The 21,878-nt window shown below is 40.9% G+C and overlaps 1 protein-coding gene across 6 annotated transcripts in view; it reads right to left on the reverse strand.

The window, feature by feature from the left end:
• The window catches only part of glra3 (glycine receptor, alpha 3), a 221,916-nt gene that overhangs the window by 8,018 nt on the left and 192,020 nt on the right, over positions 1–21,878 (reverse strand). For 5 of the 6 annotated variants that reach the window (XM_043704636.1, XM_043704625.1, XM_043704649.1 and 2 more), the window contains 3 exons: positions 18,724–18,938; positions 15,747–15,887; positions 14,898–15,017 (listed from right to left, as the gene is read on the reverse strand). In XM_043704636.1, the coding sequence (XP_043560571.1) occupies positions 14,898–15,017; positions 15,747–15,887; positions 18,724–18,938 (476 nt within the window). The remainder of the gene's footprint in view (positions 1–14,897; positions 15,018–15,746; positions 15,888–18,723; positions 18,939–21,878) is intronic. The other variant, XM_043704642.1, reaches the window with a different exon arrangement.

The raw sequence follows: 21,878 nt of genomic DNA on the forward strand, positions 1-21,878 counted from the left end.
ACTTGACAGGATTGAACTCCATCTGCCACTCCTCAGCCCAGCTCTGCATCATATCTAAGTCCCTTTGCAGCCGACAACAGCCCCCCTCACTATCCACAACTCCACCAATCTTCATATCGTCTGCAAATTTACTGACCCACCCTTCGACTCCCTCTTCCAAGTCATTAATAAAAATTACAAACAGCAGAGGACCCAGAACTGATCCCTGCGGAACTCCACTTGTAACTGGGCTCCAGGCTGGATATTTACCGTCTATCACCACTCTCTGACTTCGACCGGTTAGCCAGTTCTCTATCCAACTGGCCAAACTGCCCACTATCCCATGCCTCCTGACTTTCCGCATATGCCTACCATGGGGAACCTTATCAAAAGCCTTAATAAAATCCATGTACACTATATCCACTGCTCTACCCTCATCCAATGCTTGGTCACCTTCTCAAAGAATTCAATAAGACTTGTAAGGCAAGACCTACCCCTCACAAATCCGTGCTGGCTGTCCGTAATCAAGCAGTGTCTTTCCAGATACTCATAATTCCTATCCCTCAGTACCCTTTCCATTACTTTGCCTACCACCGAAGTAAGACTAAGTGGCCTGTAATTCCCGGGGTTATCCCTCTTCCCTTTTTGAACAGGGGCACAACATTCACCACTCTCCAGTTCCCTGGCACTGTTGTTTGTTGTTAGATACGAGTTGGAGCCTTTCGATTTGATTTCCCTGGTATTGATTTCAAGTGAGATAAATTTAGCTGCAGCTCTCACTTTTAATTCCTTTGTTATTGAAATAGCTCCTCGGCTGGTATCCCATCACCAAGTCATCCTTTATTTACATGTGCATAGTACTTGACACTGGTCCATCTTCCACAGAGCCAGCTCACAGAGTAAACAGAACCTCTGACATTCCTGTTTATATCTGTCAGCGAGGGTTCCCTGATTGAACCAGTTTAACAGCCCCAATCAGGGAATTCATATTTGAGAGGTCCACTTAGTTGACCTTGTTCCAATCACTACAGTCATCAAGAACACTTTTTCTTGCAACTTGCATCAAGCTTCCTTGAGAGCCATTCTGAAATTTGTTACTTCTACAACCTAGGAGCATAAAGGAGGCACCTCCAAGTCTACAGCAGGGTCTGCGCCATCCAACTTGGAAGTATGTCAGTATTACTTCACAAATGCTGTATTGATGCAAGCTAAATAGAACTGGGAGAGAATCATCACAACATGATTGGGGTAGTTCAAGATGGTGGCACTCTCAGGGATAGTAAGGAATGGGCGAAAGATGCCAGCCTCACCAGTGATGTCCACAGCCCAAGAATTAGATATTAAACCAGGTTGTGGTGAACCCTCTTGAAGGAGTAATTCACTAGCACTCATTCTAGAGGTTCAAAGAAAAGGGATTGTTATTTAGCTGAGGCGCTGAGGTTTTGTTAAATCTTGTGGAATCACAAAACAGTGGAACTTTCAAGAAAGGATGAGAATAAGCTGAATTGAATAAAGAATTACAAGTCTCAGCACACAGAGTTTCTGAATAACAGCACAAACAGGTCCAAATACATCTCTTCCCCATTGGTCTGATGGCATTCTGCTTGGAAACTGTAATAGATATTTTTACCCCAATACTCTGACTGCTCCCTGCAGTGGACCACATCTCCGAGCATAGAATTGCCTATTTAAATCACAACAGAACTGCAGACACAGATGCAGCATTTTAAAAACTGTCACATTTCCTTATTCCATTGATCACAATGGACAAGAATAATCATCTCTACTTTCGGATGAATCTTGTTTAGCAAGTTAACCTAAAGATACTTCACTTGATGGACCTATAAAATAGAAATTGTTTGTCCATCGACCAAATAAAAATTCAAACTGAATTTTCCATGTTTATTCTAAGTTTAACGCCAGATACCTAATTAGCTTAGTGACATAAATGTCTTTCAGTGATTTGCACAATCTGTTAATAGGTCAACAAACGTTAAGATGTGGGCTATGAAAATTATGACATGTCAACATGAAAGCTACTCATCCAGATTCCTCTGCCTGCAATTTAAGCAGCAATGTGAAGCCAATCATTTTAAACTGGTTAGCACCTCACATAAAATAACAATGTGAAATTTCAGGAGGATATTATAAAGTTTCTGTTTATTGGTGCCCCACAGTGTGATACAAAAATCGCTATTTCATTCAATATCAGAAGAGAATGGGAAACTTGGCAATTCAGGCAAATGAAAAATTTATTTATTTTCATTCATTAATTCATAGGACGGAAGTATCACTGGCCAGCCTGCAGTTATAGTCCATACTTATTGCCCAGATCTCACTTAAGAGTCAATCACATTGCTGTGGGTTTAGATTCCCATTTAAACCAGATCAGGTAAGGATGGCAGTTTCCTTTCTTAAAGGATATTAGTGAACCAGATTTTTGATTCCTGACAATAATTTTATGGCTATCATAAATTGTTGATTTTTTAAAAATATCAAATGCAAGTTCTGCCATCTATCATGGTCCCCAGAACATTACCTGTCTCTCTGGATTAACAACTCTGCTCTTAATACCACTGCTTCCTCCAATAAACTAAGGCTTATTGAACTTGCTTCAGAGGTTTTATTCAATTTCGATGGATACAAACTGTTAGAACTCATCTCTCATCGTAATTGTTTCAGTTTTGAGGACAGGTTCATAATGTTGTGTCTGGATTATGAAAATAATATCAGATGCTATAACGAGCACTGGATTTTATAAGGTTGTTATGGTTGAAATGGTATCCTTTCAGGTCAAGGTATAGCAGAATAATTTCAAGAAGAGGAATGCCCTACTATGAGATCTGATTAGATTCCCTACAGTATGGAAACAGGCCATTTGGCCCAACAGGTCCACACTGACCGTCCGAAGAGTAACCCACCCAGACCCATTTCCCTGCCCTATACTTACTCTTGACTAATGCATCTAGCACTATGGGCAATTTTAGCATGGCCAATTCATCTAACCTGTACATCTTTGGATTGTGGGAGGAAACTGGAGCACCCAGAGGAAACTCACGCAGACATGAGGAGAATGTGCAAACTCCACGCAGATAGTTGCCCGAAGTCGGATACGAACCTGGTCCGTGGCGCTGTGGGGCAGCAGTCCTAACCACTGAGCCACTATGACGCCCAGACACAAGCCCATCTAGCATCATGGTAGAGACAAGACCGTTTGAGCTGCCTGTCATGATGTCAGACACTCAAATTAGAATTAATGGAAAGTAAGATGCACATTATAACACCTGGGGGAGGAGGTGACTCTTTCTGTAGCATCATTACAGGCCTTCAGAGTCAGACAGGTTTCAGAAAGGTGACTCACGAGTGCTGTCATGCTTGGTAGAAGAAAGCAACAGTTTTGGGGTTAAATATGAAGCAGAGTGCTGGTGAGAACTGATATCGTCTCTGAAGAAACAAGTCTGGTGGAGAGTTAAAGGCCAAGGAGTCATCAGATTGCCATGCCACACGCAACCATGTTTAGAAGATTGAGGGAAGAAAATTTGTTTTAAAAGGTTGATGGAAGATTCACCCTGGGGTGTGGCAGAAAGAAGAGAGTCTGTTAAATCAGGGGGAGAGCTTGGCACTTTATGCACAAGATATAATTTGTGCCGTGAGTATACTATAATGCATAAATGAGGCCTGAGGCTTTCAACTATATTACAAATTTAATAGATAGTACTTTTTTTCTCTAATTTAATGCATTAGCTTCCTCTTAACTAAGGTTTCAATGTTGATTTTCATTTGTTTGTCATAATGAAAGTCTTAAGGTCGAAATATTGCTATGCGATCTTTTGTATTAATCACTGAAACTCATCTCTTTTTAAAAGTTATTGAACTCTACAGCAATCATAAAAATTACAAATGGCCACTCTTTTGAAAATGGGCATTATTTTCCTCACCAAACTGACAAGCCTCATTCAAGAAAATTAGATGCTGCAATCAAGAGATGAGAGGATACAGTCAGATATGTCCAACCTATCATGAGGATGGTTCATCTTTTCCACAGGTGTTTGTTATAGATGCCAATACAAAATGGAATATAACTTCTACTGCTGTCACCAATGACCAATAAACGTTTAACCCTTTAAATGTCATAATCATGGGAGAGAATGGAAAATGACTGGTAAAACCTCTGGTTCTTAAAATGGCAGGTTGATTGTGTTTTCAAATGAGGTTGAACCTGTTCCAGATTAAAAGCACTCTCGCATATCTATCTCTCACTACATCTGCAGTGACACTTGATAGATTATAATTGATTACAAGCTGATAGGGGAATCACATTCCCTAACATTTTTCAGAGCAAGCTGGCACTCAGTGCCTGGCTCAAACATGGGCATTAGGAAGGGTGAGTGGATGTGGGCTTCCAGAAATAACTGACCTTGCTGTGCAAGGCAGTGTTGCATGGAGTTGGCAGAATTCTGACACCGTATTCAGATAGCTCTTTGTCAGCCGATTGCACGGGTACACACAGCTAGCCTGCTGTCATTGTTTCACTATGTATCACATGTGAAGAGCAATTTTTCTTTGTTAACTTGACATGCAGCATGAAGATGCTGGGCAGAGGATGCAATAGCTTAAGAAGGTGAGGCAGAGGAGGAGTGCAACTTTCTGAAGCCCCAGATGAAATGCCAGATGCTGCATTTTGGGAAAACAAATCATAGCAGGACTTATACACTTAATGATAAGGTCCTAGGGAGTATTGCTGAACAATGAGACCTTGGAGTGCAGATTCATTGCTTCTTGAAAGTAGACTCGCAGGTAGATGGGATGGTGAAGAAGGCATTTGGTATGCTTTCCTTTATTGGTCAGAGTATTGAGTACAGGAGTTGGGAGGTCATGTTGCGGCTGTACAGGACATTGGTTAAGCCACTTTTGGAATATTGCATGCAATTCCGGTCTCCTAACTATCGGAAAATTGTTGTGAAACCTGAAAGTGTTCAGAAATGATTTAGAGTCATAGAGTCATAGAGAGTTATAGCATGGAAACAGACCCTTCGGTCCAACTCATCCATGCCGACCAGATATCCCAATCCAATCTAGTCCCACCTGCCAGCACCCGCCCCATATCACTCCAAACCCTTCCTATTCATATACCCATCCAACTGCCTCTTAAATGTTGCAATTGTACCAGCCTCCACCACATCCTCTGGCAGCTCATTCCATACACGTATCACTCTCTGTGTGAAAACGTTGCCCCGTAGGTCTCTTTTATATCTTTCCCCACTCACCCTAAACCTATGCCTTCTAGTTCTGGACTCCCCAACCCCAGGGAAAAGACTTTACCTATTTGCCCTATCCATGCCCCTCATACTTTTGTAAACCTCAATAAGGTCACTCCTCAGCCTCTGAAGCTCCAGGGAAAACAGCCCCAGCCTGTTCAGCCTCTCCCTATAGCTCAAATCCTCCAACCCTGGCAACATTCTTGTAAATCTTTTCTGAACCCTTTCAAGTTTCACAACGTCTTTCCGATAGGAAGGAGACCAGAATTGCACGCAATATTCCAACAGTGGCCTCACCAATGTCCTGTTACAGCCGCAACATGACCTCCTAACTCCTGTACTCAATACTCTGACCAAGAAAGGAAAGCATACCAAATGCCTTCTTCACTATCCTATCTACCTGCCACTCCACTTTCAAGGAACTATGAACCTGCACTCCATGGCCTCTTTGTTCAGCAACACTCCCTAAGACCTTACCATTAAGTGTATAAGTCCTGCTAAGATTTGCTTTCCCAAAATGCAGCACCTTGCATTTATCTGAATTAAACTCCATCTGCCTCTTCCATTGGCACATCTGGTCCAGATCCTGTTGTCATCTGAGGTAACACTCTTACCTGTCCACTACACCTCCAATTTTGGTGTCACCTGCAAACTTACTAAATGTACCTCTTATGCTTGTATCCAAATCATTTATGTAAATGACAAAATGTAGAGGACCCAGCACCGATCCTTGTGGCACTCTACTGGTCACAGGCCTCCAGTCTGAATAAAACCCTCCACCACCACCCTCTGTCTTCTACCTTTGAGCCAGTTCTGTATCCAAATGGCTAGTTCTCCCTGTATTCCGTGAGATCTAACCTTGCTAATCAGTCTCCCATGGGGAACCTTGTCGAATGCCTTACTGACATCCATATAGAGCACATCTACCATTCTGCCCTCATCAATCCTTTTTGTTACTTCCTCAAAGAACTCAATCAAGTTTGTGAGACATGATTTCCCATGCACAAAGCCATGTTGACTATCCTTAATCAGTCCTTGCCTTTCCAAATACATGTGCATCCTGTCCCTCAGGATTCCCTCCAACAACTTGCCCACCACCAATGTCAGGCTCACTGGTCTATAGTTCCCTGGCTTGTCCTTACCACCCTTCTTAAACAGTGGCACCACGTTAGCCAACCTCCAGTCTTCCGGCACCTCACCTGTGACTATCGATGATACAATTATCTGAGCAAGAGGCCCAGCAATCGCTTCTCTAGCTTCCCACAGAATTCTCGGGTACACCTGATCAGGTCCTGAGGATTTATCCACCTTTACCCGTTTCATGACATCCAGTACTTCCTCCTCTGTAATATGGACATTTTGCAAGGTGTTACCATCTACTACCCAACAGTCTATATCTTCCGTATCCTTTTCCACGATACATACTGATGCAAAATACTCATTTAGTATCTCCCCTATTTTCTGTGGCACCACACAAAGGCCGCCTTGCTGATCTTTGAGGTGCCCTATTCTCTCCCTAGTTACCCTTTTGTCCTTAATGCATTTGTAAAAACTCTTTGGATTCTCCTTAATTATATTTGCCATAGCTATCTTGTGTCCCCTTTTTGCCGTCCTGATTTTCCTCTTAAGTATACTCCTACTTCCTTTATACTCTTCTAACGATTCACTGATCTATCCTGTCTATACCTTACATATGCTTCCTTCTTTTTCTTAACCAAAACCTCAATTTCTTTAGTCATCCAGCATTCCCTACACCTACTAGCCTTTCCTTTCACCCTAACAGCAATATACTTTCTCTGGATTCTCATTATCTCATTTCTGAAGGCTTCCATTTTCCAGCCGTCCCTTTACCTGCGAACATCTGCCCCCAATCGGCTTTTGAAAGTTCTTGCCTAATACCGTCAAAATTGGCCTTTCTCCAATTTAGAACTTCAACTTTTAGATCTGGTCTATCCTTTTCCATCATTATTTTAAATTTACAAGGATGTTGCCAGGTTTGGAGGATTTGAGCTATAGGGAGAGGTTGACTAGGCTGGGGCTGTTTTCCCTGCAGCGGTGGATGCTGAGGGGTGATCTTATAGAGGGATGACCTGAAAAGAATGATAAGGAGGAGTATAGAGTCATAGAGATGTAACCACAGAAACTGACCCTTCGGTCCAACTCGTCCATGCCTACCAGATATCCTAACCTAATCTAGTCCAATTTGCCAGCACTTGACCCATATCCCTCTCAACCCTTCCTATTCCTATAGTCATCCAGATTCCTTTTAAATGTTGTAATTGTACTAGCCTCCACCACCTCCTCTGGCAGCTCTTTCCATACATGCACCACCCTCTGTGTCAAAAGGTTGTCCCTAAGGTCCATTTTATATTTTTCCCCTTCACCCTAAACCTATGCCCTCTAGTTCAGGACTTCCCCCACCTCAGGGAAAAGACCTTGCCTATTCACCCTATCCATGTCCTTCATGATTTTATAAAGCTCGATAAGGTCATCCCTCAGCCTTCGACCATCCAGGGTCCTCCTGTGAGAGTAGGACACCTTCAAGAACCCAAAGGCTCTCCTCATAACAACCTCATCTCAGCCAAAAGTGTCACCCATTCATGGAGTGGATGCTGTAATGGGGGTGAGCAGTGGTGATTGGAACTAGTCTTTTTATTTACCTGTGGGACATGGGCATCGCTTGTTGGCCAACCCTAGCCATTCTTGAACTGAGTGGCTTACTGAGCCATTTCAGCGGGCAATTAAGAGTCAAACAAATTGCTGTGGATCTAGAGTTACCTGTAGTCGAGATCAGGTGATGGTGACAGATTTCCATCCCTAGAGGACATTAGTGAGTCAGATAAGCTTTTCCTGCCAATTGGCAATAAATTCATGCTGATCAGTAGATTCTTAATTCTAGATTTACTTGTTTTAATGGAATTCAAGTTCCACCATATACTGTGGTGGGATTTGAAGCCTGATCCCCCAGGCCAGTAGCTGAGTTTCTGGATGAATAGTTTAGTGATAATGCCACTAGGCCAACTCCTCCCTATCAAGAAAGCACTGAGATTCAGGGAAGGGTGCATCCTGGAGAAATGGATGTGAAGATGCAGCCATCTCTACAGAAAGCGGATAGGAGATAGGGCACAGTTTTCTTGGTGTTCACTTAAAAGAGACGGTACTGGGACCTAAGTGTCCTGGAGAGTGTTAACCAAGATTTAGAACATTTTACAGGGTTGAGTGTAGAGCCCACAGCTCCGATCTGTAGCTGCAGTTTGGAAAGCATTGTAGGGATGAGTGTGAATTATGATTGGTGTATTCAGGGGCTGCAGTAGGTCCCCAGGTTAGAAATGGCTGGAGTTGCCTGCTCCACAAAAGCACGCTTAAATAAAAACATGTTGATAGGAGACATATTGGAGGACACAATTATTTGGTGTTTTCCAGTCCACTGCTAAATCAGGGACTCCAATCTCTGGGGACTTTCACAGCTCATGACTAGTGTGGGAGTAGGCAGTGAGAGGAGAGGACAGTGGGTCACATTTCTGGGGAAAAATGGGAGGGCAGTGGTTGTCTGTCTTTGGGACAGAAGTCTTTGACCATTTTTGTCAGAAGCATATGATGTTTTGGCTTTCATTGAGTTTCAGAGGGGGATTGAGTTTCAGAGCTGTGAGATCTTGTTGCAGCTCTATAAAACTTTGGTTAGACCGCACTTGGAATACTGTGTCCAGTTCTGGTCTCCCTATTATAGAAAAGATGTGGATGCTTTGGAGAGGGTTCAGAGGAGGCTTACCAGGATGCTGCCTGGAATGGAGGGCTTATCTTACGAAGAGAGGTTGACTCAGCTCAGACTTTTTTCATTGGAAAAAAGAAGGAAGAGAGGGGACCTAATTGAGGTGTACAAGATAATGAGAGGCATAGATAGAGTTGTTAGCCAGAGACTTTTTCCCAGGGCAGAAATTGTTAACACGAGGGGTCATAGTTGTAAGCTGTTTGGCGGAAAGTATAGAGGGGATGTCAGAGGGTTCTTTACACAGAGAGTTGTGAGAGTATGGAATGCGTTGCCAGCAGCAGTTGTGGAAGCAAGGTCATTGGGGATATTTAAGAGACTACTGGACATGCATATGGTCACAGAAATTTGAGGGTTCGTACATTAGGTTTACCTTACATGAGGATCAATGGTCGGCACAACATCGTGGGCTGAAGGGCCTGTTCTGTGCTGTACTGTTCTATGTTCTATGTTCTAAGCTTGATATGCATTTTATTCCGTGAAACCTGGTTTGCATTTTACCATGAAAATAGTAAGGTCGTCTCTGGTTTGTTATAATATAGTGATCACAGCTGCACAAGAAAGGTATTGCAATTGGTGTTCCTTAATTCAGGTGATGATAGTTGGCATATACATATTGGGGAAAAAGTGAATTTAAAAACCTTTGAGTTTAATATTTCCATTCCATACCCACATACTGACCAATTATTTCTTAACTCCTTAAATCTCAAGTCGAAGATGTGGTCAGCAAACTCTGTATCAAAAAGGCTCATAATTATTTGACAACTCAATATCTGTCAGGATCAAAGTACAGGGGCAAGCACCTATGATGTGGGCATTAATTTGGATGATCAAAATAATCCAGTGGTTGCAGAAAGAATGTGGATTGGCAGGCCCTAACTTGAACTCTGGTACTAAAGATCAGGACAACCATTAAATGACATATACATGTCATCTAGTTGCATTGGACTAGATGACATGTATATGTCATTTTACCGAACAAAGAATTTAAAAAGAGGAGAGAAGAAACTGTTGCATAGCTGCTGTGAAACTGTGAGTGAAACACGAGTGAAAATGAAAGCAATGAGCAGATTAGTCCCCAAAGAAAATAGGGCTTGTGCCGTAGAAATATTTTAATGAATGCATTGGTAGTGTTTCGTTATCATTTTTAACACATCAATTCTGCCCAGATGCGCTTTACTTTAAGCCTGTAAAACCATTAGATAGGGGCTGTTTGAAATGATAGATCATTTGAAATAGACTCCTGAGTCCAAGTAAATAGTACTGTAAACAAATATGCTCTAGACAACTGTATTGGTAAAAAGACGATGCTTGCTCAAGGCTGATAGAAATAGAAGAAAAATATTATATGCCAAATACATCAGTTGTATATATGATCATCTGTTCCCACAGCATATGTGGTAGCTATTTAAGGCTGCTTCTGTTTGAAAGGTTTGCAAACTTAATGATTCCCCAAACAAGTTGATTTTGTGTACCTTTGAATATTTAATGAAATATGGAACCACAGCACATAGGTCAAATCACTGCAGCACATGTAGCAATGCAGACACTCAGTTCTGGCATTTCATTTTGTATTCAATTAATAGCTTTTCAAAGAAGTACATACAACTGTAAGCCAATTATATCTGCTTCCATTGCCTCAATTCCTTGTTGATGGTATCTAATGTTTTCCCTTTAAGGCACTCTCTTCAATAGCTCATTGGGGTGGCGTGGTGGTTCAGTGGTTAGCATTGCTGCCTCACAGCAACAGCAACCTGAGTTTGATTCCAGCCTTAAGCAACTGTCTGTGTGGAGATTGCAAATTCTCACTGTGTTTGCATGTGACTTCTCCGGGTGCTCCGGTTTCCTCCCACAGTGCAAAGATGTGCAGGGTAAGTGGATTGGCCATTGGAAGTGTAGGGTGTGGGGCGGTGGGATTCTCTTCGGACAGTCAGTATGCACTCAATGGGTCAATTGGCCTGCTTCCATACTGTTAGGAATCTATGATTTCTTGTAAGTGAAACGCATCTAACTGAGTTTCAAGATAATGGAGATTATCACAAATTTTATTTACATGATGTAACAATTTGATAACCACCTGAAAAGATAGGACAAAGAAATAGATGTAACAGACACTTTAACATCATCTCTCTTTAGCTATCTATCAGGGTCTAGTTAGCTATATCTATCTGTCTATCTATCTTATCTTATCTATCGATCTAATCTATTAATCTAGCTATCGAATCAATCTAGATTCCTAGAATAGCTTATTATTCATTTTCCTTCATACTGCCTATAAAACATACCTTTCGATATCTCCATTAGAAGGTCAAGGGATACCAGTGCATGGGATTTACATTGTTAAGCTGCCCTCAAAGGGTGGCATGGTGGCACAGGAGAAGGTCAAGGGATACCAGTGCATGGGATTTACATTGTTAAGCTGCCCTCAAAGCAGACACTATCCTGAGTTGGAAGGATAGCACCTTTCCTCCACCATCACCAGGTTAAACTATTAGAACCTAACCACGCTGTGGCTGGACATGCACCAGAGGGATTGTAGTGTTTCAGGCAATTGGCTCACAATCAATATATGAAGGGCAAATAGGAATTGGAAAAATATAGATGCTTGCCAGCAATATCCATATCCCATGAACGAATTTTTTAAAAGTTTTGTTTATGAAGAATAAGTCTAACAGTCCTCAAAATGGTTAATTTTCAATTTGGAACTTTAACCTGATTAGGTCACTTGAATCCTATTGTAGGGGCGGCATGGTGTAACAGTGGTTAGCACTGTGGCCTCACAGCACCAGGGACCCGGGTTTGATTTCAATCTTGGGTGACTATCTGTGTGGAGTTTGCACCTGCACCCCGTGTCTGTGTGCTCCGATTTCCTCCCACAATCTAAAGATGCGCAGGTTAGGTGAATTGGTCATGCTAAATTGCCCATAGTGTTCAGGGTTGTGTAGGTTAGGTGCATTCGTCAGGGGTAAATGTAGAGTAATGGGAATGGGGTTGGGTGGAATACTCTTTGGGTGGAATACAGGCCAAAGGGCCTGTTTCCACGCTGTAGGGATTCTAATTCTAATGTTCTAATTATCTTTAACACCATTTATATTTTTCTCATCTTATTGTTTCTTTTCCTGAAGCTAAACCCATTTTGTCTACTTTTGATTTTGAAAGTGTCAGAAAATAATTACCTCTATTTCTTTATCCTCTGGAGTTAGGGGTAGGGATATAGGGGTACTTGGATTTTCATGGAGTTGGCTGATCCCAGAAATCCATTAGAATGTTGATACAGTTAAGCCTCATGGATAACATTTGCTTGACTAACATTTCTGTCTGTCTGAACATTTTCTGTAAATTTCACAATGTATATTTACACCAGATATTTCAAGTGCTTGCAGTTTCTGGAATCAATACTTTCAATGTTCTGGTTAATTGACACTTTTATTGAGCTGTAGTAAGGGCATTTTTAATGAATGAATGACTGGTTCTTTGCAGATTTAAAAAAAAACATTTTATTTCATGATATAGGTTCTCTGCTTCGAAACAGTGTACAAATTAATTTAATGGGCACAGAGGAGCCATAGCTTGGCATAGGTAACCTGAGCAACCATGGGGTCAGGGGTTGCAAAGGCTTAGAGGCAGAGTCAGAGGCATGAAAGGTGGGTGATGGAGGTGAGCTGGCATAGATGAGATACAGCAAGTATGTAGGAGTGAGTATTAAGTGCCTTCTTATTATAACTGGAATGAAGTACCAAAGCATAAAAATGGGTCTTTGAAGCAGCCAACCTTTGCACCCAACAACTCCTGGGATTGCCTCTTTGTCCTGTGGGTGGCACGCTCAATTCCAGCATTAACCTGCTGGTCAGAGCTACATTCTCTGAAGTTGGGTTCTGCAAAGCTAGAAATGTTCCCAACTCCCACTAGCTGCCTTGAGATTGAAAATACAATCCAAAGAGTTGACTCCTATAGATCCACTGAATCATCTTCTTCAATAAGGAATGTTGAATGGGCATTTGTATGTGTTGACCAGGTTATCTCCCATTTATTGTCTTCTTCTAAAATAAAACTGTGGTCTGCCAAGGCATCACATGGAATATGGTGCAATATGGATTTGAGATCAGCCATGATTGCATTAATGACAGAGCAAGTTAGAAGGTCCATTTGGTTTTCTCCCGACCCTGCTTCTTATGTTTCTTTGTTGGCATGTTGCTTAGTTTGGAGGATGGTAGTGTCTACTCCCTGGCCTCATTGCATTGTATCCATCAGTTGGGGGAACAGATTTCACACCCCATGGACTCATCATGTTCATGCTTTTATAGATTCATGGAGTGATAGAGTAAGCAGCGTGGAAACAGACCCTCTGGTCTGACTCATCCATGCTGACCAGGTTTCCCAAAGTAAACTCATCCCATTTGCCTGCATTTGGTCCATATCCTTCTAAACCTTACCTACCCATATACCTGTCTTTTAAATGTTGCAACTATACGTGCATCTGCCACTTCCTCTGACAGTTCATTTCACATATGAACCACCCTCTGTGTGAAAATGTTATCCCTCAGGTCTCTTTTAAAACTTTCCCCTCTCACCTTAAACCTATGTTTTTAACTCCCCTATGCTGCGGAAGAGACCTTCACTATTCACCTTATCTATACCTCTCATGATTTTACAAGCCTCCAAAAAGGTCATCCCTCAACCCCCTGTGCTTCAGAGAAAACAACACCAGACTATCCAGTTTCATCTTGAAACTCAAACCCTCAGAGCTGAAATATCCTGATCTTATATTCTATTTTTCCATTTTCTTGATAGTGTTACAGCCTATAGCAATTAATAAGGTTTTCATTGACTTTAGCAACTTCCCTGCTTGTCAACCACTTGCATGTGTGCAGTAATCCACAAATTACTTGATTTAAAGTCTGACGTGTTGAATAGCTGATAGAAACTAACAGAAATGGGTTGTTTAAGAGGCCCATCTTAGTGCTTTTCGACTTCATTCCAGTATAAATAAAAAAGACCAGCTCTACAGCCTGTGCTTCACAAACCTGCCATGCAGGATCCATGTCAGCTCATGCACTACACTCACCCTCCATGGCCCCTTTTACCCTCCATGCCAATCTAAACTCCTGCAAGCCCTGACCCCTTATACTAAACATGCCAGTCTAAAGGCTCTCCAGGCGCATTTAACTACTTTACACTGCGTATAGGACCAATGAACCCCTATAGTGACAAGAAATGTCTTCAAAGAAACACTCAATCATCCCTATCGTCAAGTTTAGAGCTTCTTTAATAAATTTTAAATACTTTTAAATATTTAAAATGAAGAATTTCTTTCTTCCTTCACTCATTTCTACCAGCATGATTTTTAAAAATCTTTCCTTTCAGTGCTGAATATAATTGTAGATATTCCCTGAATTGTCTCCAACCCTGAAACAAAATGCATGCATTAATTAAATAAAGCACAGGCAGCTCCTAATATTTCAATGTGAAGAAGTTGCATTTAAGATCAATTCTGTACATACTAGATTTTAACTTAACTCTGACAAGGGACTATGTTGGAGATATTGAACTTTGCCCTGCCAAGAATTTCCACTGACTTCTGATCTAAATTTGTTTCGCAGTTCACCAATGTCAAAATAATGTATTTGTTGAGTGGGAAAATATTCAATTGAACTCAGCTTTGTTTGCTGTTTGTAAACTTTCTTTTTTAGGGGAGATTAAATATGATCTAAATAGATGTTTTAACAAGACAGGTACCTTAAGATGAGACTACGTTTTACAACATATGAACAGTAAACAGACTACAAGGGGTGAAAGTTCCTACTTGATACAGACATGAGGTTAAACAAAAGGACAACTCCTCTATTTATCACTGTTTATCACATAACAAATGGGACATCTGCTTGTTATTTTACCCCAAAATTTGAACTGTAGATTTGAGCCAAAGTCCCGTATATTGGTTCGTTGGTTCTCAAGCCATTGTTACGTCGTATCGTTTCTATGTTTTCATTTCCATCAAGCACCCCCTCAATATTCTTTCATCAAAATGGTTCAGCAAAGAAGGGAAACAAAAAAGTACTCTATTAAGATAAAATACAGGCACAACTACAAGGGCTTCTATGTCCTCAACATTTTAAAAATATTTCCAGCTCTATAAATTACACAAGATAAAATGTTACTTGTGACAAAAGATAGTTCAGGTCATTAATTTTGGGTATTTTATATCAGACTTTACACCAATGTTTCCTATAAATCACTAGCACTTGTTTTTGAATGTGCTGTATTTTAATATCTTTGAGGAGAAAGTGAGGTCTGCAGATGCTGGAGATCAGAGCTGGAAATGTGTTGCTGGAAAAGCGCAGCAGGTCAGGCAGCATCCAGGGAACAGGAGAATCGACGCTTCGTTCCTGAAGAAGGGCTTATGCCCGAAACGTCGATTCTCCTGTTCCCTGGATGCTGCCTGACCTGCTGCGCTTTTCCAGCAACACATTTTCAGCTCTGTATTTTAATATCCCTCCCAAGAGAAGTTCTAGTTTTGTTTGGAGTTTGGTGCAATAGAGAATGCAAGAATGAAAGATGCAATCTTAATGTGGGTCATGCCATCAACAGTGCAGGTCTTGTCCTTGCAAGTGTGCTCTGGTTGGATACTTAGCTGGTGCTAGAAGTATTGGACGATCAAGATGGTGATATATCAGAAAGTATTGCAGCCAGCAGCTACAGTATGCAACCTTAACCAGCTTCAATTTAAGAAGATGGTTTCTGACCTTCCGTTTCCTCTTCCGTAGTCGGAGTAGCTCTTTGTGCTGTCTTGACACAAAATTCACAGCTGCATACTCCAGGAGGGCAGAGAACACAAACAGCAGACAGACGGCCATCCAGATATCGATGGCCTTGACATAGGACACCTGCAGTGAGGAGGGTGAAAGGTTAGCTTTCGACAAGGTTAGCAGTGGTAGAATAGGCCATGGTCAGAATTCCAGGCTACGATTCAATTATAAAGGAGGCAACCTTACCTGCAACAAAACTGTCCTAAAATTAATTAAATATGAATTTAAATTATGAGATTTTTTGGTCAATGTTTCCTATAGCTCTACAACCGTTTGAATTCTCAGCCCTTCGCACATTGGCCTCTTGTGCATCCTCCTGTTTTAATCACTCTGCCGTTACAGGCTGCATATTCAGCCTCCTTGATTCTAAGCCCAGGAATTTGATCCATAAACTTCTAAATTGCTCTATTACCTTGTCCTCCAGTGAGCTGCTCCTGAAACCTGACTCAACGAACAAGGTTCATCATAACTTAGTGGTTTGGAGCCAAATTCTGGTTGAACATTTTGGGAGGAGTTACAGAAATACAATTTATTCGGGTTGAACATACAAATAAGGAACAACAGTAGACCCATCGACCCTTCAAGCTTCCTCCATCATTTAACAGGATCATAGCAGATCAGATTTTAACCTCAACTATACATTCCTGCCTAATCTCTCTTCCCCTTGATAATCAAGAAATTATGTGCCTCAGCCTTAAAAATATTTAAAGATTTTGCATCCATTGCCATTTGAAGAAGGGAATTTCAAAGACTCACAGCCCTCATCTCTGTTTTAAATGGGTGGCCTCTCACTTTTAAACTACAACCTGTAAGACCTTGCTGCACCTAAGCAGGCACTTTGTTGGGAACCTGGTCTTCCCTTCGGAATTCTCCAGAGATTTTATAAGTGACCAGGATGGGGGCAGCTCGATAAGGTCTGTGGTGTCAAGTGGGGTAGGTTGTGGGTTAAGGGTGGGAAACTCAGGAGAAAGTGTGGCACTCCCAACATTGAGAATTTGCATATCAATGGCTTCCTAGCAGTTGGATGCATCATGGACAGCAATGAGCCTGAAGAGATCAGGCATCACCTAAATGTGACTGTGTGTGTGATCCATCCGGATGCTCCATGTCTGAGGAATTTTGAAAAATTAGACCTTAGTAAAAACTTTGAGTGGCCTCCTTACAAGGGGATTGAAAGTTTGAAATTACAAATGAGAGGGTGAGTTTCTTTCATCATTCTGAGGAGTGATGGGGGAAAGGGTAGGAGAGTGGGATACAAGTTCAATGCCCTTACTCTTATCATGGCCCCAGTAGACACAAAGCAGCACACAGACCTTCAGCTGGCTGGTGTCTGAGCAGATTAGTAAGTAGGTAAATCTCAAGGCAGGGAGTGTGGACATGGAATACCCACCCTGGCACTTCCATTGGCATTTACCCTCTCTTCAGTCCATTTTTAACCACGCTGTCTGTTACTTCACACCTCTTACATGGCTCCTGTGTCTATATATACTTTTTAAAAATATATGACAGAAACCACATTCATGCAGAAAAATTTAGGAATGCAAAATGCACGGTTTTCAGTTAATATTTTCTTTGAATTGATATTGGACTAATATAACATAGCATTGCTCACATACTGTTTTGTCAGGAGTGATTACAGTCTGAGCTAATGTAATTCAAATGTCAATACAACCCATGTCATCTTTTGATCATCATTTGGGAAGGAAGGTTACTCCTGAGCCATATGTTGCAGAGTTCTATCTTACTCACTGACTATAACAATTGTAAAGCAGCATCTTTATAAGACCAGATGGGACAAGTGTAGGCCATTGGGCCCCTTAAGCCTGCTCCCTTATTTATAAGGATCATAGCTGATCCAACATTCCTCATGTTCACTTTCCTGCATTTTGCCCATAATCTCATAATCAAGAATCTATCTATCTCAGCCTTAAATATACACAAGGACTCTGGCCCCATAGCTCTCTGTGGTGAGGAGTTCCAAAGACTCACAACCCTCTGAGAGAAAGAATTCCTCCTTCAGTCTTAAATTGTTGCCTTTTTATTCTGAGACTATGCTGTCTGGTCTTAGATTCTCCCATGAGGAGAAATATCCTCTCAGCATTTACCCTGTCAAACCCCTTAAGAATTCTATTTGTTTCAATGAGATCACCTCTCCTTCTTCCAAACTCCAGTGAGTAGAATCCCAATCTATTTAAACTTTGTTTGTAAGGCAACACCTCCATACTGGAGATCAACTTGCTTTTTAAACGCCTGGTATAAGTCCTCAATTTCTATGACATCAGTTTTGTAGCCATGGCTATGTATGTAGCTGTACATATTTATCTATGATGGTCAGAGGCTTTTCAAACTTTACTCCTTGTAACAACATGGGATACATTTAGTGGGGGTCTGATATCTATTTTCAGAGACTTCAAGCCCTTTAGTAGTTGCTCACTTCAGTTGCTCACTCCTTTGTAAAGATATCTGCAAAATGTTCTCTAAGTAATCTAACCTCAACCTCTGCCTCCAGGCACAGGTTGCTTTTCTGGTTCCCAAAAGGTCCAATTCTTTCCCAAGTTTATCTCTTTGGGTTTCCCTTGATTTTAGTCACCAATACTTTTACTTGGCTTTTCTTTGTGTTATAATTTCCTTTTTTGTTGTTGCATGCCTACTTCAAAAGGAAAATAAATGGTAAGAGGTATTCAACAGGTAGTTCAAATGATAGGTTACACAATGCTCTTAATCCTGATCTCACCCCATTTAGGGGTACATTAAGCTGTGCTTCATACTTCTGATTAGTGAACAGTCAAGATGGGAGCTTGACAAGGGGAAAATCTTAGTTAATATTGTGTAAAGTTACAGGCTTCAGGTCTGTGTCTATTCATTACAATGTAGTGATTCAATTAATTCCAAGCAAATAGTTTAATTTTCCTACCTTAGGCAATGAAGCACGAGATCCAGAGCTTTGTGTCGTCATGGTGAGCACTGTTGTGATTCCTAAGGCTACTCTAGCAGGGGCTGCATCCATGTTTATCCAAAATGATACCCAGGATAGAATCACAATTAGAAGACTCGGAATGTACATCTGAATTAAATAATAGCCCATTTGTCTCTCAAGATGAAACCTTACTTCAATACATGTGAATTTTCCTGCAAAAGATATAATGGAGCACCAGAAAAGAAGGCCAAACATGTTAGATCTCACGTACATCATGTTTCAAACATTGTGTTCTATATTTCAGCAGATTATAGAGCATGCATTTGCATAGTGGTTGATTTCCTTTCATTAGTACCTAGAGAAATGGAGGTCTATAGCATTGAAATAGGCCCTTCAGCCCTACCTGCCCTGCTGCCCAGTTTTCACAATTTAAACTGTTCTCATCTGCTTGTACTTGGTCCATATCCCTCTCTACCTAATCCATCCATGTACCTGTCTAAATGTTTCTTAAACTGCTACCTGTGTAACATTATTAAAGTGTAGCAATATGGAAAGCATGTTCAATTTTTTTGATGCTTCCAAATTGTCCAAATTAAATGATATTAGCATGACTGGAGACAATAACATGGTAGAAATGTCATGAGATGAGTAATTCAGAAAGCCAAGCTAATGTGATAGGCATGTGGATGCAAATTCTACAATCGCATTTGGCGAAATTCAAACAGCAAATAAAAAGATAAAACACTTGGCATACAAGGTTAGTCTCTGTGACAGTGATCACAACAAATTGGTAAAACCCCCTCTTAGGCACTCATATCCCACTTTCATTCTCAGTGACACAAGCAATATTGGAAAGACTTGAGCTCTCAGTGGTAGCCTTTACAAAAACACACTTTATTGAACTGAACTAAAATTGCCATTTTGGAATTAAAATCAAACTCAGCAGGATTGTTAATCTAGGTCTCTAGATTACTAACTAGCAATGTAAAAAACACACTTTAATGAAAAGCACTAACAATAAACCAATAATGTAGCACTAACTAGTATCATGGTGGAAACAGAAGATGTGAACATTGGAAGGAGAAAAAATTCATCCATCCATAGATAGCAACTTTAAATATTCAAAATAAGTCATAAAATCAATACAAAGGCTGAAAAATATTTATCTTCAAATGAATGGTGGCAGTGTTTCATATAGAGGCACATTTTAATGAGGATAGTGGGATACTACTAAGTTTCGCTACATTGGTAGTTAAAATGAGGTGTGATAATCCTGATTTATCAGCTAAAAGCTTTGTATATTATTGAAAAGGTGCCAACATGCAATGATACTGCAGCCTCTGCCATCGATAATGATGCACAGTTGAAGTTCTTTTGAGGGAATTTATACTAACTGGTTTTGCGGACTGCACATTTAAAATTTTACAACTGGTGTATCTATGTTGTAAAAAATATCTTGATTTAAACCACATAGGGCTGCTGGAACATGCTCAAGGTTCTTTTTGCCCACTGAACAAACGTTTTTTAAAAATATCCGTGAACACTACCTTTCTCTCAAACTTAACACAGTGAACAAAAGTGACCACAAAGCTCAGTCCATAGGACCATAAGACCGTGATATAGGGGCAGAATTCAGCCATTCGGCCTATCAGATCTGCTCTGCCATTTGATCATGCTTGAATTGTTTCTCAACTTCCTTCCCTTGCCATCTTCCTATAACCCTTGATCCCCATATCAATCAAGAACTTATCTATCTGTGTCTTAAATACATTCAACGACTTGGCCTCCACAGCCCTGTCCAACAATGAGTTCCATAGATTCACCATTGTCCGGCTGAAAGAATTCCTCCTCAACTCAGTTCTGAAGGGTCATCCCTTCACTCTGAGGCTGTGCCCTCGGGTCCTAGTCTCTTCTATTAGTTGAAATAACTTTTCCATGTTCACACTATCCAGGCTTCTCAGTGTTCTGTAAGTTTCAGTCAGATCCTCCCTCATCCTTCTAAACTCCACCAAGAAGTATCCCAGGGTTCCTTATATTGATAAGCCCTTCATCTCCAGGATCATTCTTATAAACTCCCTTTGGAGGACACTCCTACCCATTTCAAAACATAATAAAAACACTACCTTCAGAAAAGTACTTTAGAATAGATATACACAATTCTGTCTCTGAAACCATTTTATCAAACCATAGCTCATTTGTATCCATTTACCTAACTTGGTTTTCTTTTCCTTTAATACTCTTACTTTTATTGAATAAAAACCTACCAATCTAACTTCTTGATATTTTCAATTTGATTGTCAACATCAACAGTTATTTTGAGTGGGCTGGTGGTAAGTGTTGGGAAGAGTTCCAGATGTCACCTGTCTTCAATGCGATGATGTGCTTTTTGATATCAGCCCGATGACCTGACTTGAACTTCCAAGTTATGTTCCCTTCTTCCGATTTCCCCCTCTGAGCAAACAGCCTTTCTTGATAGACCTTATCAATGACTCCAGTCATAGCAAACACTTCAGTTGGATCACTGTCCATAATTAAGGGAATCCAAATACACAACGTTGTTACATACTTAACCATTTTAACTCTGGCCCTGTCTCACACATCGCAATTGTTTTTCATTCAAATTTGCTACTTTCCCTCTAATTCCACATTCCTTGACCTTGTCTAGTAGTTCCCCTTGCAGGGATTGATGACCAGTTGGGGAAAGAATGTTGGTTAGGAGATCTGAATCCTTGCTGTTTTTCTGCAATGTCATGGGACTTCTGACATCCCATCATCAGACAAAATGGGCTTGTTTATTTGCTTGGCTCCTGGGTGATGTGGAGAGTGAAGGAGTTAACACAGCTCAAGTTAACTAATTAATTTTTTAGCGAGAATACAATACGATATGTTTTCCAGAAGACTAATCAACTTGAGTTCAATGGTGGGGAATCTTCTAGAAACAATTAGTCAGATTAGAATTTAGACAGGTACATGGATGGATTAGGTAGGTCATTTTGGTACTCCAAGTAGATCAAGAACCTATGAGAAGGAGTCAAACATGAGTCAACAAGACATGTGAGAGTGTAAATGGGTGATTATGACCAATTCGGGGCAGCACGGTGGCACAGTGCTGCCCCGGGTTCAATTCCCGCCTCAGGCAACTGACTGTGTGG

The sequence above is a fragment of the Chiloscyllium plagiosum genome, chromosome 2 (genome assembly GCF_004010195.1).
Source record: "Chiloscyllium plagiosum isolate BGI_BamShark_2017 chromosome 2, ASM401019v2, whole genome shotgun sequence".
NCBI lineage: Eukaryota > Metazoa > Chordata > Chondrichthyes > Orectolobiformes > Hemiscylliidae > Chiloscyllium > Chiloscyllium plagiosum.